This window comes from Microcaecilia unicolor, chromosome 10, assembly GCF_901765095.1.
Source record: "Microcaecilia unicolor chromosome 10, aMicUni1.1, whole genome shotgun sequence".
Lineage (NCBI taxonomy): Eukaryota > Metazoa > Chordata > Amphibia > Gymnophiona > Siphonopidae > Microcaecilia > Microcaecilia unicolor.
Window position 1 is genome coordinate 96,249,367 of NC_044040.1, and position 18,002 is coordinate 96,267,368.

General features: G+C 47.4%; 1 protein-coding gene across 3 annotated transcripts in view; it reads left to right on the plus strand.

Moving 5' to 3' along the window:
• The window catches only part of LOC115479359 (solute carrier organic anion transporter family member 1B3-like), a 699,693-nt gene that overhangs the window by 218,720 nt on the left and 462,971 nt on the right, over nucleotides 1–18,002 (plus strand). For all 3 annotated transcript variants that reach the window (XM_030217247.1, XM_030217249.1, XM_030217248.1), the window contains one exon: nucleotides 13,935–14,067. In XM_030217247.1, coding sequence (XP_030073107.1) covers nucleotides 13,935–14,067 — 133 coding nt within the window. The remainder of the gene's footprint in view (nucleotides 1–13,934; nucleotides 14,068–18,002) is intronic.

Genomic DNA, 18,002 nt, shown 5'->3' on the forward strand with positions numbered 1-18,002 from the left:
GGGCGTAGTTTGACTATTTCATTGGGGGGGGGGGGAGGATGGGGTGGAGCATATTAGCATATTCATTTGCATATGCATATTCATTTGCTACTATGGAGGAAGGAAGGAAGAGAAAATGAGCTGGCTTTTTTGGGGAATAACTATAATGAATATGTATGAGATATCAAGCCAGCTCTTTCTCCCGTCCTTCCTTCTTTCCTCCTTACCCAGCACTCACTCTTCCTTTCCAGTAGTATTTCCCCACCCCCTTTCCCATACCATGCCAGTGTTGACCTTAGAAATGCATAGGCTCTATATGTAGATCCTTCAAGAAGTAGTATGTCATGATTTAGGCTCTAAAACCCTTTCTGATGTTTTGGTGCCACCTCAGTAAGGCCAACACTCTCCACTGCAAAACGCTATACACAAACTTGTGCAAAAACACATTCATAACCTTACTAAACCATAACAGCACTAATTCCAAGGACAGGACGAGCTACAACTTTATGCATGAAAAGGCAGAACTGTAATTACACCAGGCTCTAAAACACCAATACACTACCTCGTGAAAAAAAGCAAAACAAAAAGGGCTGCAAATACTACACGCTAGCAGAATACTGCACCTTGATCACACATGAAAAACACATGACACAACAGACATGACACAAGGAACCAGAAATCAAAAAATAAGAAGGCAAAATACTGAACTGGAAAGTTAACTCAAGAAGTCAGACTCAGCATGCAGCAATAGCAGAAAAATTGAAACTTACATGCAAAATATCACAGATGCACATTTCAAAAAGCTGACATATTCCAATTAATAAATTCTGAATAAAATACTTTTTCTACCTTTGTTGTCTGATCATTTAGTTTTTCTATTTGCTTTGGTCCCAGTGTCTTCTGTTTTATGCAGTGTCTTCTTTCCATTTGATATTTTTTCTCTTACCATGTCCACCATCCTCCTGTGTTCTTATGTGTCCTGTCTACCATCTGTAGCCCTGTCCCTATCCTTCCTCGAGTTTCAGTATCTGCCCTCAATGTGTTCCAAACCAGCCCTTAAACTCAGCAGTTTCCCCTCCATCCATATCCAGCATTTCTCCTCACTCCCCTACATCCATGTGCATCTACTTCCTGTCTTCCTTCCCCTCCATCCATGTCCAGCATTTCTCCTCTCTCCCTTCCCTTCCATCCATGTGCATCTCCTTCCTTTGTCTTTCCTTCCCTCCATCCTTATCCAACATTCCTCCTCTCTTCCCTGCCCTCCACTCCATCCATGTCCAGCATTTCTCCTCTCTTCCCTCCCCTCAATCCATGTGCACCTCCTTCCTGACTTCTCTCCCCTCCCTCCCTCCATCCATCCGTCCAGCAACTCTCCAGTCTCCCCTGCCCTCTCCTCCATCCACCCATATCCAGCAAATGTCCTGTGTCCCCTGCCCCCTCCATTCATCCATCCATGTTCAGCAATTCTCCTCTCTCCCCTGCCCTCCCCTCCATCCATCTATGTCCAGCAACTCTCCATTCTTCCCTGCCCTCTCCTCCATCCATCCATATCCAGCAAATTTTCTCTCTCCCCTTTCCCCTCCATCCATCCATTCATGTCCAGCAATTCTCCTCCTTCCCCTGCCCTCCGCTCCATGTCCAGTGATTTCTATTCTCTCCCCTGCCCTCCTTTCCATCCATCCATCCATGTCCAGCAACTCTCCATTCTCCCCTGTCCCCTCCATCAATCCCTGTTGTCCAGCAATTCTCCTCTCTCCCCTGCCCATCCTGTTTCTTCCCATCCCCTTCTCCATTCTATCCAGCATCTCCCCCCCCCCCCTCTCTCCCCCTTCGCAGCATCTCCCATCTCTCTCTCTCTTTCTCTCTCCTACTGGCAGCCTGGAGGAACCGTGAACTTACATGCTCTTCCCTTTCCTTCTCTGCCTCTCGTTCTCTCGCTCGCTCACTCCCTCCCTCCCCCTCCCTGGCAAAGCATAATACAAATGTGCATGGGGCCGTACTCCTGCTGTGCGCCGCTGCTGGCTTCCCTCCTCTGTCTTCCCTCCCCTCCATCTATGTACAGCATTTTTCCTCTCCCCCTCCCCTCCATCAATGTTCATCTCACTTCCTCTCTCTTCCCTCCTCTCCATCCATGTCCAGTATTTCAACTCTCTCCCCTCCCACCATCCTTGTGCATCTCCTTCCTCTGTCTTCCCTGTCCTCCATTCAAGTCCAGCATTTCTACTACGACTACTACTCAACATTTCTAAAGCGCTACTAGACTCCTCTCTCCCTTCCCTTCCATCCGTTTGTATCTCCTTCCAACATTTCTCCTGCCCTCCCCTCCATACATCCATATCCAGCAACTCTCCTCTCTCCCCTGCCCTCCCCTCCCATCCATGTCCAGGGTAAACCTACAAAACAGATGAAGATGTGATTCCATGTGCCCCAATGAAAGGAGAGTTTAAGTCTACTTCCATTTAATTTTAATATATTCCATCATCTTTATAAACACTAGGCTTCCCAAGGCAGATTAAAACCAGACAGGTAAGATGAACCCATCAGGAAACAGAACATTCTCACTGAAATCTGGCCATCTGAATTATATAGAATAACAGTGAAGAAAAATGAGCACAAACTACAGAATTTATAATTGCTGTTTCTACTAGCTACAATAATTTTTGAAGTTGTTTTAGTGATATTCAATTATTTATTTTCTCCTCCACCTTGTAAGGCACTGCCTACCCAACAAAAACAGTGTTAGACTTGTTAAAGATGGACCAACAATAAAGAACGACAACGTGGATGCAACAGCTCACAGGTTTGCTTGCTGTGTTTTGAGTGAACGGCGATGGCTGCGCGGGGGAGTGGAAACAGAGATTTACCAAATGGCTTCCTTCCTTACAGTGGACTAGATAGGCTGGCTCACTTCCACTCCACTCTCTAGTACCAAAGTTGCAGTAGTGAACTGGCGGGTGGCGGTAGTAAAAGCAGCAAGCAGGCAGGCTTCGACTCCGTCCTTCGCTTCCCTGCCCTCTCAGCGTCCCGCCCATCCAAAAGAGTAGAGGAGTGGCCTAGTGGTTAGAGTGTTGGACTTTGGTCCTGGGGAACTGGGTTCAATTCCCACTGCAGGCACAGGCAGCTCCTTGTGACTCTGGGCAAGTCACTTAACCCTCCATTGCCCCAGGTACAAATAAGTACCTGTATATAATATGTAAGCTGCATTGAGCCTGCCATGAGTGGGAAAGCACAGGGTACAAATGTAATAAAAAATGACATCAGAGGAGGTCAGGACGCAGAGAGGGCAGGGAAGCAAAGGACGGAGTTGAGCCTGCCTGCTTGCTGCTTTTACTACCGCCGCCCGCCAGTAGCGGCACAAAAAAGCACTGGGCAAGACTAAGTCATTTGGGGGGGGGCAATGCCCCCCTCACCCCCCCCCCCCCAACTACGCCCATGGTGACATGTGAGGTCAGCCACCTTCGCACCAGGCAAGCAAGTAATCAAACAATCCTGCGTTCACCAGTGACCCAGCTAACTACATGCCTAATGATTGAAACTTCAACTACATCGGCCATCCTAAACCTTCCCACCTGGGCAGAAGCCCCTGGAGACACATCATCAGTGCAAGAGGATATTGAATCTCCTGGAGGGCAGGTGCTAACTACAGGATCACTTCCTACCTCTCCACAGTGATGCTGTCCCTTCAGGAGAACTTTCCCCTCCATGGCAGCACACAGGTTGCCAGACTGGAGGTGGGACTTCTCTACTATGTCCCTGTAGGCCTCTTCTATAAACCTTTCTATCTGTCACAGCTCCTCCAAGTCTGCTATTCTAGCCTCCAGAGATTGGATCTGTTCCCTGAGTACTAGAAGCTCTTTGCACCGAGTACACACGTACAACTTCTCACCAACTGTAAGATAATCAAAAACGTGACACGGTGCAAAAGACTGGATAGCTACCATCTCGTTGCTGGATTGCTGCTTGCATCTTATTATTGGTGATTTTTTAATTAAGTAGATAATGGAGTGGGAATATGTAAACTAAATTCCCCTACGAGTGCTAGTTATATGCTAGGTGTGAAGAAACGGTATGTTTTAAGCCTGAAAAATGTATTGGATATTTTCCTGTATTATGACTTGACATGTATTTCTCCTATGTGGACAGCAGGTGGTGTTTCTTTGCTGTAAAGCTGTTACAGCGAAATGAATGTTCTTTCTTTACTTTTAGCACACAGATAGGAAGTAAGAAGCAGTATACTTTTGAATTTCGTTGACTCTGCCTGTCTGGACTGTTAAGAATCCAAGTGGTTTGTGTGTTGGATCTGTGAGTGCTTTCTGGAAACTGTGGGACCACTGGGAGTGTGGCCCCAGTAACCTAGAAATCACTGGGGATTATTTGAGAGCTGGAGACTTGCCCAGAGGCAGTTGGGACCCAGTCAGTGGGAGGAGGGTGTGTCACGCTTCACACAAAACACTGGATAGTGAGCCCTTGGGCCACTGCCGAGGGACGGCAGCGGCAGGAGGAACACTCACCCCACACCAGCACAGGCAGAGCTGACGTACCTGGATTTGGCAAAGGTCTCTTAGGCAGGCAGCAAGACGAAGCAGAAGTCAGGTCCAGGTAAAAGTTCAAAAGGCAGGCGGCAAACAAAAGCAAAGTCAGGTCCAGGCAGAAGTCTCTATGCAGGCGGCAAGCAAAAGCAAAGTCAGGTCCAGACAAAAGTTCAAAAGGCAGGCAGTGAGCAAAAGCAAAGTCAGATCCAGGCAAAAGTTCCAAAGGCAGGTGGCAAGCAAAGTCTAAGTCCAAGTCCAGGCAAAGTTCCAAAAGCAGAATACTGAGGGTAGCAAAGGGAGCGCAGCAACAAACACTCACAGAAGAAACACCTCTGAAGACCTCTGTTGCAAGGCAAACTAGGGAAGCTTCCAGGAGGTTAATAAAGGCCAACAGCCAGGGAGTACACCAGGTACGGAAATAGCTCATTTCCAAAAAGTCTCAAGACCAACTGGCAGGCTAGAAAATCCAGGCCGGACCAGCATGACTTCTGAAACCGGGAAAGCCACAAACAGACAGTCCATTGCACCCAGCAGGTCTGACCACTAGAGGGCAAGCTGAATGAGAGCATGCCACCGAGGCAGAGACATAACAGTACCTCCCTCTCAAGGCCCCCCCGGACCTCTCGGGTGATCAAGGTCTCCATGGATATGTCTGATGGAATCTGTTGGTGCGTTTAAGCAAGTGATCCATAATCCTCGTACTAGGCATGGGTCGTGAGGCAGTTGCTTGTGGACTGGGCTTGAGCTTGTACCCCAAGTTGGGCCGAGTGCCCAGCGCCGAAGCAGGGCTACCCACCATGATTTGCTGTGGACTCCTCAGCGAGCCCTGAGACCTCCGAACATCATGGCGGTCCGGAGCCTTACGACCTGAATCCAGTCTTCGAGGGGAAATGCAGGATAACCCACCTCAAGGGATCTTCTTAGAGCCCCTGATGGCGGAACTCCTGGGGGGTTTGGACGCCGAGCCGACTTCAGTTTGGAACTGACTGATCGGGGGTGCCAGATAGACACAGTTCAGATTCATTGCAGCAACCTCCAAGTCCTGGGACTGTGAGTCACTAATGTCAGTCCAGGCATCTGATTCTTGGTCTTGCTATTCGCTGTCTCTCTCACCATGGACTGACATGAGGCAATCCTTCCTGCAAGACTCACCCCAGTCCAAAATCTCTCCCTTTTGCCAGTCTAGGATCGGGTTGTGTCTCGGTAACCACGGTAGACCCAACATAATGGGTTGCACGGCTGACTGGAGGATGTAAAAGGAAATGACTTCTCTGTGATCTCCAATACATAAACTCACCGGACCCGTCTGGGTATTAACATAACCTTGAATGCGTCCATAAACTGAAAAAAGTGGCATGGTCTTAGGGAGTTCTTGTATAGGAATGTTTAATTAATGGACCAGGGCCTCGGCGATAAAGTTTCCACCGGCCCCGGAGTCCAGAAAAACTTCAGTCTGTTCCCTCTTGTGACCAAGATAGAGCATAGCTGGCACCAAGAATTGAGTACGAAGAATGCCAGTAGATAGACTTACTATAGTGCCTGCCGTCAAACCCTGATCCAGAGGTGCTGGTTTAAGAGGGCACCTGGCCGTATAATGCCCAGTATCTCCACAATATAGACAAAGGTTGAGACTCCGACGTCTCTGTTTCTCCTGCATGGTGAGGCACGTGTGTCCTAGTTGCATGGGTTCCGCGGGTGGTAGCGGAGAAGCCTCCTGGCCCCTAGACCTCGGGGGCACAGCCTGAAGACTTGGCGTTTTGGTTTCCACCCTTTCTGTGGAGCGCCGTTCTCGGCTACGCTCCTGGAACCGAATATCAATTGTAGTGCAGAGTCTAATCAGGTCATCCAGTTCCGTAGGAAGATCACATCCAGCTAGCTCATCCTTAATTTGGGGCGCCAACCCCTGCCAGAAGGATGCAACCAGACTCTCATTATTCCAGGCTAACTCAGAAGCCAGAGTGCGGAACCGGATGGCATAGTCGCCCAAGGTTCGCGTTCCCTGCTTTAATCTCAACAGTGCTGACGTTGTGGAGGTGACTTTCCCAGGCTCCTCAAACACTCGTCTAAACTGGCCCAGGAAACTGCGGAGGTCACCAAGGGCGGCGCGGTATGGCGGCGCAGGGCCCCAGCGGCGCCCTTGAAGGCAGGCGCCCCCCTGCGGCGCTTACCCCGCTTACCGGGTTTGACCAGCCCTGACAGTATATACCAGCCTCTATGACAACCTCTATGTCAGCCTTAGATGTTACTATTAGAGCAGCAAGCAGGTGTCTGGAGTAGCCTAGCGGTCAGTACAGTGCACTGTGAAGAAGGGGACCCAGGCCCATATCCCACTCTTTTACTCTTGTAGTGGAATGTCTCGGCCTTCCCAAAATCACCAAAAACCTACTGTACCCACATATAAATGACCTCTTCACCCATATGGGGTATTGTAGTGGTGGGGGCCAGCGGGTTTTGGAGGATTTAGCAGACAAGATAAGGAGGTAAGGGTGAGATGTGTACCTGGGAGCTTTTATATGAAGTCCACAGCAGTGCTCCATAAGGTGCCCCATTGCTCTTCTGGGATGTTTTTGTGACCAGTCTACTAAGAATGCTGGGTCCGCCTACATCCTAATGGCTTGATTTTGTGCATTTTGCACTTGGACTTTTTTTTTTTTTCGAAAATGTGTCTAAAAGATAAACACTCAAAGCACAAAAACATCTAGCATGTGGCCATTTAAAAAAAAAATAGACAAGACATTGTGCTGTTTTGAAAATGGTTATATTTACTATTCAGATTTGGGATGTTTAACGCAAAACGTCCAAAGTCTGACTTAGATGTCATATCGAAAATGCCCCTCCATATTTCTAAGAGCTAATTACTGGCTGATAGAGATGCCCTAATAAAATATGTAAGCTCCTAATTGGCTTAAGGACCTATAAATCAGAGTTCAGGTTGGGCTGGGCTGAAATTGGGGTGGGTGGGAGGGAATGAAAGTTTAAACTGAGGCTTCTGTGCCTATTAGGTGTGTTTTACACTGACATTATAGTAACTTTAAAATAGCCTTCTTAAATGCTAGCCTATGGAACTGTAAGAAAGACTTTATATGCTAAGAAAAATTATTCTTTAAACTCCTTTGCTTAGTGAGCAGAGTAACTTGAAATGAAGTCACAGAGGTTACCTATATAATTCTAAGTCTACTTTTCCCCAAGTTTAAATGCAGTTACCTAGCAAATTCTTACCGGTGTAGTTCTCTGCTTCTCTGGATGTCCTCTCAAGAACTGCCAATTGAATGGCCTGCTCAGTGTCCAGATGGCGAAAAAATTTTCCAGCACAAAAGCAGTCCAAAAATAGCCCAATATTATTATAAATATTAATAAGGTCAATGCAAATATTAATAATGTCAATATGAATATTAATAAGGTCAAGATGAATATTCATATTGTAATCATCATAAGCATAAGCATAATCATTATAAACAGAATCAGCAGCAGCATAAACATAATCAGCATAAGCATAATCAGCATCAGCAGCATAATCATAATAGAATCAGCATAAACATAATCGGCGTCAGCAGCATAATCATAATCATAAGCTGCATAATTAGCACAATCAGCTCCATAATCATCATCATCAGCAGCAGCATCATAATCATAATTAGCACAAATTCATAATCCATCCACCAACCCACCCACAAAACAAAAGGAGCAAGTTCCCTCAAACCATCTCTCTTTTTTGACCTAGGCACAGGAAAAAAAAAGATTTTACATGCTCCCAGGTTTCAACCTAAATCATGTTTAATGTGGGATTATAAATGCTATAAATAAGTAAATAAATAGATAGAAACTCTGAATGTTGAGAACTTGATTCTCATAGCATGATGTTTTAGTGGCCCTTTACCAGGAGAAAAAAATCTCTTCATGAATACAAAGCGTGTTAGGGTGTCCCTATAACCAACCCCTCCAAATGACACGCTGACTACAGTTTATAACAAATTACCTACTCTACCTATGAAAAGTTATTCCATTATTATACTTCCTCTGTGTACATCCATATGGCGAACAAGCTGGCATGTATGAAAATATAAGTGAAATTAAATAAAAATGCTACCAACAATAAAGCATGACAATGTGGATGCAGCAGCTCATAGCCATGCTCCTTGCTGTCTTCTCTTCTGCCTCCTCCTCTCTGATGGCAGCCGCGGGTCCCCCTCTCCTGATGATCTGTTCTCTGACTCAGACAGCAGATCAGGAGGGGACCCGCCACCACAGTGAACACCTTGGGCTTTACGAACAAAAGAGAGAGAGAGATAAAAAGGCGCGTGCGGGCAGCATTTTAAAGAGGGCCAGATCTTGCCTCCTATTGGTCCAATTAGGACCAATAGGAAGGCAAGCAGTTAAGGAGCAGCCAACCTGTGACCGTGGTGATAAATAATCGCCCAACCCACAACAACAAGCTGTAACCCCCTGGCTTTCAAAAAATCCTGCGGGGAGGAGTGGGAAATAGCCCAATTCTGTAGTTTTACCACCGAATTAGCATCTTTAATCTGTGGCACAAGGTGTCAGTGGAAATATCCAAACAACAGCCAATGACAAAGCATGAGCTCACAGAGTCACTGACTGCAGCCTGGAACAGGATTACCATATATACTTGTGTATAAGTCAATCAAACATATAAACGGCAAGTGACCGACTCACTCGCAAATGCACAGTAGAGACTTCCCTCTCTGTCCCGCCCCCGCATCAATACGTGATGACGAGGGCGGGACAGAGAGGGAAACTGCGCCGCCAAGGTTGATACCGCTCCCCCCCCCCACCCGCCCACCCGAGGTCGCCGCTACCGTTACCTCCCCCCCCCCACACACACACACACCCGGCCCGGGCCCTCTCTCCGCTACTAAACTTACACATCCATTCGCCGGAACGCAGCACGCACATCAGCTGAGCTCCCGTCGGCCTTCCTTCCCTGCCTGTGTCCCGCCCTCGCTGATGTTACGTCACAGGAGGGCGGGACACAGGCAGAGAAGGAAGGGCCGACGGCAGCTCAGCTGATGTGCGTGCTGTGTTCCGGCGAATGGATGTGTAAGTTTAGTAGCGGAGAGAGAGAGGTCCCGGGCCGGGTGGAGGGATGGCGGCGACTCCGGATGGGGGGGAACGGTAGCGGTGGCGACCTCACGGGGAGGGAGGGGGAAGGAAGGAAGGAAAATCCCAATACCAGCCCGTTTTTACGGGCTCAACGGCTAGTCTTGTATATAAATCAAGGGTAGTTTGGGGGTTAAATGGCCAAAAATGTTGTGACCCATGTATAAGTTGAGGCTCTCCTTCAACCTTCCTCCCCTCATCTGCTCCTGCATCCTTAGCTTCTTCACTTTCATCTCCAAGTTCAACATTGCTCCTTCTTACTCCCTCCCCTCCAGACCTGTGGGTCCAACATTGCTTCCTTTTCATCCTCCCCTCCCTCTATCCAGCATTAATCTTTCTCTGTCTCCCTCCTCCCTCCCCAACCTTGTGTACAGTCTGAAATCTTTCCTTTTACTTCCTCTGCCAGCCCATTATTCAGCATCTCAATCCCCCCCCCCCCCCCCCCCTCCCGTGGTGTGCTGGAGCGGGCTCTCACAGGCTCGCAAGAGCCGTTTGTTAAAATTTAAGAATTTTGCGAGCCGGTTGTTAAAGTAGGCCTTCCCATGGCTACTTTAACAACTGACTCCCAAAATGTGGGCTTAGGCCCCCCTCCTGAATTCTCTTTTACTTTGCTGGCAGTGATGCTGGCCCCACCAGCCAAGTAAATAGACTACTGCTGCTCCCTGCTCCTTGTTTCTGACTCTGAGCATCAGGCTGGGACTTTTCATGCAAGCGCAAGAAGGTTCCATCATGCCGCTCAGAGCCAGAAACAAGCAGCAGACAATGGTGGCAGTCCATTTATTGGCTGGTGGGGCTCGGCTAAGGTATGCCTAGCGTGCCTGCACAAGGGATGGGAGAGAGAGGCATGTATTCCCCCCCCCCCCCCCAAATTTCAGGGCCGGCTATGCCCGGAGAGAGAGCCCGTTGTTAAAAATTTACCAGCACACCACTGCCCCCCCAACAACACCTCATTCCTCCCTCCCCCCCCCCCCCCGACACCACCATCACCATATACCTTCAATCTTGTCTTCTATGGAGCAGCAGCAGCGTAGTAATACATCTAGGCTACCTGTGGCCTGCTCCGGAGCCCTCCCTCTGACCCATCCCATCCCCTGTGACTTAATTTTCTGTTTCCTCATGAGCGAAACAGGTCAAAGGGATCACTTTGGAACAGGCCACAGGCAGCTTAGGTGTACTGATGAACTGCCGCTGCTCTATAGATGAGAAATTTGAAGTATACAGCTGGGGGGGGGGGGGGGGGGTTGAGATGGCAAACCATGGGCTGGCGGAGGGAGGGAACTGACAGGAGACACTGTGGATTGCTGGATTGTGTTGCCAATGGGGATGGGAGCATCAATTAATTTTATTAGTCGCTATGGGGAATGACCCATAGATAAGATCTTCCACGTTTCCAGTTTATTTAAAATTTACTATCCTGCAGTTCGGAAAGCCTTCAGGGCAGCTTATAGTCTAAACAAATTTTAAAACAAATAGAAGAAATACAAGCAGAACAGGATGGGAAGGACAATAGGGGAAGAGCTACAATATCACAGAGGGTGGTGAAAAAACATGAGGGAAATGCTACAGTGTGACTCAGGACCCATCCCGGAAATTCACCGAAAGAAACATAGATAAGAAAGTGGAAAGTGTCATTAAATTGAAAAGTCTTGAGATCAGCCTTAAATTTATCAGTAGAAGGGATAATGGGAGAGAATTCCATAAGAGGACCTTGGTTTTTTTTAAGGTAATTTGGAGTTGAAATTTTTCAGCTTATACACGAATATATACAGTATTGCACGTGACAGCCTTGTGAAGTTTGTCCATTCCATGCCAGAGCAATGCTTATTTCTCTGCAAGAGTAAAGGCTGGTCAGTCAAGTACTGAATACAATAAAATAAAGCAGAAGCAGCGCCTTTCAGGACTAAATTTAAAATCAAAAGCAATACTTATGTAGATATTAAAAATATACCGCCTAATATTCAAAGCAATTTAAGCAGGCAAGAGAATCTTCTACCTGCTTAAATCATGTGGGGCTGCCCAACCGCTGATATTCAGCGACATTTAACTGAGCAGTGCCACTGAATATTGGCTCTGACCAGCCACATATGAAGTGGCAGGTCATGGGTAGTACAGAGGGTGAAGTTGGAGAGGAGCCGGCAGTTATGCAGGTACTGGCAATATTCAGTGTTGGCAGCTGCATAGCTAACTGGGTGAATTTAGGACAGCTTCAAAGCTCTCCTAAAGTCACCTGGTTACCTATGAAGGCCCCAGCTGAATATGTGTTCAGCCCCTCCAATCTCCCTCACACCTCACCCAAAACAGCCCCCTCCTTCCAATGCCCCATCCTCCAGTAAAGATGAACTCCCCTCCCACTCCCTGGGCCTACCTAAGATCCCTGGTGGTCCAGTGATGGTGGTGGGGACAGGAACGAACCCCACTCACTTCTGCCTCTAGTGTTTGTTGCATCAAAATGGTTGCCATGACCTCTAGTGGCAGACTCACAGTACTTGTTAGGCAGTAAGTGCACCTGTGCTATCTGCACAATGACAGCATGTGGTAATTGACTGTATGCAATGTGCAGTCCTGTAGGAGTATTTCCCTGTGTGTCTCACCTTGCTGGTCTTGGCCTGTATAATCCTGTGACATCAAAATGGAGGCTGTAAACTCTGACCTGCATAACAGTGATTTAGCTAATTCAGCTTTCTGGAAAATCACTAACAGTCTTGTAACACCAAGGACATGCTGTGGGCAAACCAGCCCCCTTTATCTCCCTGAGAGGCTGGCTCCAGCAAGGCGGGTGAGAAACAGATCATGCATACCAAAATGTAACAACTTGAAGGTCAAGAACAACGGACGCTTCTTGCCATGCAGTGAGCCGAAACGGATCCAGATTGGTCCCGGCTAATCACCTGTGCATCAGGGACTCAAGAGAGCGGGAACAAGGAGAAATCAGTTAGTCGGAAGCCGTGGAAGAAGGTGGAGGTGGAAAGAAGACCAGTGAGACCTAATAAGGTCCACCAACTGATGAACTGTGTATCTGGAGGAAAGTACCGTGTGGTTCAGCTACCTGTAAGGAGTGACCTGTGCCCTCCCTGTCTGCTGCAGAGTTCCAGTCCTAGCTCTGACTAAGACTCGCTGCAATCTCAACTTGAGTCTGTGAAGTATCCCGTGCATTCCCTGAAGACGACCCTGAGGTCAGCCTGGTGAGAAACACGGTGATTTATTTCCTATTAGTATGGGGCTAGTTAGTGGTAATTACCTGAGCAAAGGATTGGGTATAGTCATACCGTGAACAGGAGATAAGCTACTAATAACTGTACTACCTCGTAGCATAGTAACATGACCAATTAGTGTGTAATTTTATCTGGTAACCAGTAAGAATTAGTGTTTAGTAGTGTGACGTATGATTGTAACTGTTATCAGCCAGTAATTTTGTATTCAGCCAAAGCTTTGCCAGAGTTCTATATATTTTGCATACATTATCTATATTTTCTTATCTATAATAAACTAATATATTCCAGCCTGCTTTTTCCAGTCGCCTTCTTCTCTCTCGGAAATAACTGTATAGGTTCCAAGGTTCCCTCCCCTAGACCTAGTACAGAATAATTTGTTTGCAGATAGTTCTGTTTGGGGAACTTGAGTCACGGATAATTTATTAGCTGTGATAACGATCCTACAGTCCCCACCCAGAACTTACTCATTTTCTGTCCATAATAAGCAATGCAATGAGCATGTCAATTAGTGTACACTGTCTTGCCTACATGGCAGCAGCTACCACAGCCATGAGCTAAGTTAACACACTGATTCATGAGCTAATTGCTTAGCTCACTTTAATAAAAGGGCCCCATAAGTTTTGCAATGGATGGGCAGACTGGATACGCCATATGGTATTCATCTCAATTGCCCTCCCCTTGTTCCTTCTCACCCGGTACTTCCCTCGCCCTTAATTGTCTTGTCTGTCTGTATTTTTAGATTGTAAGCTGTATTGAGCAGGGACTGTCTCTCTTTGTCAGGTGTTCAGCACTGCATGTGTCTGGTAGCACTATACAAATGTTGCTAATAATAATAATAATCTGCCTTCGTTTTTTCTCTGTTTCTAAATGAAGAAATTAACACAAAATTTTATTACTTGTGAAGGCAGGTAAATTACACAAAGTCTACTCACATGTACAAATAATGATCCTTATTTGCAGTTTTTGCATGATTTTCTGCAGTTTAGTATATTACTCTTATTATTTGTATGCAGTTTTTGTGAGTAAATTTTGTAACGTTTTACTGTATATATGTAAAAGAAATCAGTAATCATAACTTTCTTTATTTTTCTAGGTAATTTGTTGGTGCTTGCATTTATAAGTTACTTTGGAGCTAAGTTTCACAGACCAAAGACAATAGCAGCTGGATGTTTAATTATGTCTATTGGGAGCTTTTTAACAGCAATGCCCCATCTTTTCATGGGACTGTAAGTAACTCTTCTTATTATACTAAAATATAACAACTTTTTCTATATGCAATACATACAGAGGCATATTTTCAAAGCACTTAGACTTACAAAGTTGCATAATAATCTATGGAACTTTGTAATTCTAAGTGCTTTGAATATGAGTCCCTTAGAATAATAAGAAATTTTCAGCAGTCTTAATTTATAATAGCCCTTTATGATATTAAACTTGTATTTATCATGTGTATTTCCTTTTTTCTATAACAGATGGAGAAGTTAAAACCAGAATTAGAATTTTATAGTAAGGATAACTTTGCAATAAATACCTTATGGACAGCAAAATTAATATTTGTATGAATATGTTCTCATATTAAAGCAATGAGAAGAACAAAAGCAAACTCATGAAATCTTTTATCTAGTGTGATACAAAACAGGCTTTATAGTCTTCTCTTGAGGACAGCTGAAATAAATATGGCCATGAACATTCTGTTGCTGGAAAGAATTTGGGACTGTGGAAGCTGAAGCCTAGATTGTTCATGGTGTCCTCTGGAGTCCTCTACTGGGGGCTGCTGGGAAAAGTATTCAGATCAACCTCATGTATTCTGCTGCTGGAAAGAGTACAGGACTGTGGAAACTAAAGCCAATATTGATGTTATAATTGTCATCTGCAGGTGTTTTAAGGCCTCTCAACCTACCTTAATGTTGTGTTGGCCCTCTTCATGTGTTTTAGGGCCTTCCATTCTCACTAACACTTTTCAAGACAGGTTTAAAAACCTATTAAAATAAAAGCAAAGAAAAAAACTATTTGTAATAAGAACCTTGGGCTTACTTTGAGGTGAGGGACTATGGATTTGAATCTGAAGGGTACAACAGATATCCTATAACTACCCTCTTCTTTGCCATTCTGTCCTATTTATTTTATGCAATTTCCTCCCTCCCCCACTTCCCCTCATAGTTTCTTCGCTCCTTCTTTTATAAAGCGAATGCTACATACCTGTAGAAGGTATTCTCCGAGGACAGCAGGCTGATTGTTCTCACTGATGGGTGACGTCCACGGCAGCCCCTCCAATCGGAAACTTCTCTAGCAAAGTCCTTTGCTAGTCCTCGCGCGCCCGCGCGCACCGCGCATGCGCGGCCGTCTTCGCGCCCGAAACCGTCTCGAGCCGGCCAGTCCAGTATGTAGCAAGACAATACACTTCAAGGGAAGACACAACTCCAAAGGGGAGGCGGGCGGGTTTGTGAGAACAATCAGCCTGCTGTCCTCGGAGAATACCTTCTACAGGTATGTAGCATTCGCTTTCTCCGAGGACAAGCAGGCTGCTTGTTCTCACTGATGGGGTATCCCTAGCCCCCAGGCTCACTCAAAACAACAACCATGGTCAATTGGGCCTCGCAACGGCGAGGACATAACTGAGATTGACCTAAAAAATTTACCAACTAACTGAGAGTGCAGCCTGGAACAGAACAAACAGGGCCCTCGGGGGGTGGAGTTGGATCCTAAAGCCCAAACAGGTTCTGAAGAACTGACTGCCCGAACCGACTGTCGCGTCGGGTATCCTGCTGCAGGCAGTAATGAGATGTGAATGTGTGGACAGATGACCACGTCGCAGCTTTGCAAATTTCTTCAATGGAGGCTGACTTCAAGTGGGCTACCGACGCAGCCATGGCTCTAACATTATGAGCCGTGACATGACCCTCAAGAGCCAGCCCCGCCTGGGTGTAAGTGAAGGAAATGCAATCTGCTAGCCAATTGGATATGGTGCGTTTCCCTACAGCCACTCCCCTCCTATTGGGATCAAAAGAAACAAACAATTGGGCGGACTGTCTGTGGGGCTGTGTCCGCTCCAGGTAGAAGGCCAATGCTCTCTTGCAGTCCAATGTGTGCAGCTGACGTTCAGCAGGGCAGGAATGAGGACGGGGAAAGAATGTTGGCAAGACAATTGACTGGTTCAGATGGAACTCCGACACGACCTTTGGCAAGAACTTAGGGTGAGTGCGGAGGACTACTCTGTTATGATGAAATTTGGTGTAAGGGGCCTGGGCTACCAGGGCCTGAAGCTCACTGCCACCAAGAAAATGACCTTCCAGGTCAAGTACTTCAGATGGCAGGAATTCAGTGGCTCAAAAGGAGGTTTCATCAGCTGGGTGAGAACGACATTGAGATCCCATGACACTGTAGGAGGCTTGACAGGGGGCTTTGACAAAAGCAAACCTCTCATGAAGCGAACAACTAAAGGCTGTCCTGAGATCGGCTTACCTTCCACATGGTAATGGTATGCACTGATTGCGCTAAGGTGAACTCTTACAGAGTTGGTCTTGAGACCAGACTCAGACAAGTGCAGAAGGTATTCAAGCAGGGTCTGTGTAGGACAAGAGCGAGGAGCTAGGGCCTTGCTGTCACACCAGACGGCAAACCTCCTCCACAGAAAGAAGTAACTCCTCTTAGTGGAATCTTTCCTGGAAGCAAGCAAGACACGGGAGACACCCTCTGACAGACCCAAAGAGGCAAAGTCTACGCTCTCAACATCCAGGCCGTGAGAGCCAGGGACCGGAGGTTGGGATGCAGAAGAGCCCCTTCGTCCTGCGTGATGAGGGTCGGAAAACACTCCAATCTCCACGGTTCTTCGGAGGATAACTCCAGAAGAAGAGGGAACCAGATCTGACGCGGCCAAAAAGGAGCAATCAGAATCATGGTGCCTCGGTCTTGCTTGAGTTTCAACAAAGTCTTCCCCACCAGAGGAATGGGAGGATAAGCATACAGCAGGCCCTCCCCCCAATCCAGGAGGAAGGCATCCGATGCCAGTCTGCCGGGGGCCTGAAGCCTGGAACAGAACTGAGGGACTTTGTGGTTCACTCGAGATGCGAAGAGATCCACCAAGGGGGTGCCCCACGCTTGGAAGATCTGGCGCACCACTCTGGAGTTGAGCGACCACTCGTGAGGTTGCATAATCCGGCTCAGTCTGTCAGCCAGACTGTTGTTTACGCCTGCCAGATATGTGGCTTGGAGCACCATGCCGAGACGGCGAGCCCAGAGCCACATGCTGACGGCTTCCTGACACAGGGGGCGAGATCCGGTGCCCCCCTGCTTGTTGACATAGTACATGGCAACCTGGTTGTCTGTCTGAATTTGGATAATTTGATGGGACAGCCGATCTCTGAAAGCCTTCAGAGCGTTCCAGATCGCTCGCAACTCCAGGAGATTGATCTGTAGACCGCGTTCCTGGAGGGACCAGCTTCCTTGGGTGTGAAGCCCATCGACATGAGCTCCCCATCCCAGGAGAGACGCATCCGTTGTCAGCACTTTTTGTGGCTGAGGAATTTGGAAAGGACGTCCCAGAGTCAAATTGGACCAGATTGTCCACCAATACAGGGATTCGAGAAAACTCGTGGACAGGTGGATCACGTCTTCTAGACCCCCAGCAGCCTGATACCACTGGGAGGCTAGGGTCCATTGAGCAGATCTCATGTGAAGACGGGCCATGGGAGTCACATGAACTGTGGAGGCCATGTGGCCCAGCAATCTCAACATCTGCCGAGCTGTGATCTGCTGGGACGCTCGCACCCGCGAGACGAGGGACAACAAGTTGTTGGCTCTCACCTCTGGGAGATAGGCGCGAGCCGTCCGAGAATCCAGCAGAGCTCCTATGAATTCGAGTCTCTGCGCTGGGAGAAGATGGGACTTTGGGTAATTTATCACAAACCCCAGTAGCTCCAGGAGGCGAATAGTCATCTGCATGGACTGCAGGGCTCCTGCCTCGGACGTGTTCTTCACCAGCCAATCGTCGAGATATGGGAACACGTGCACCCCCAGCCTGCGAAGTGCTGCTGCTACTACAGCCAAGCACTTTGTGAACACCCTGGGCGCAGAGGCGAGCCCAAAGGGTAGCACACAGTACTGGAAGTGACGGGTGCCCAGCTGAAATCGCAGATACTGTCTGTGAGCTGGCAGTATCGGG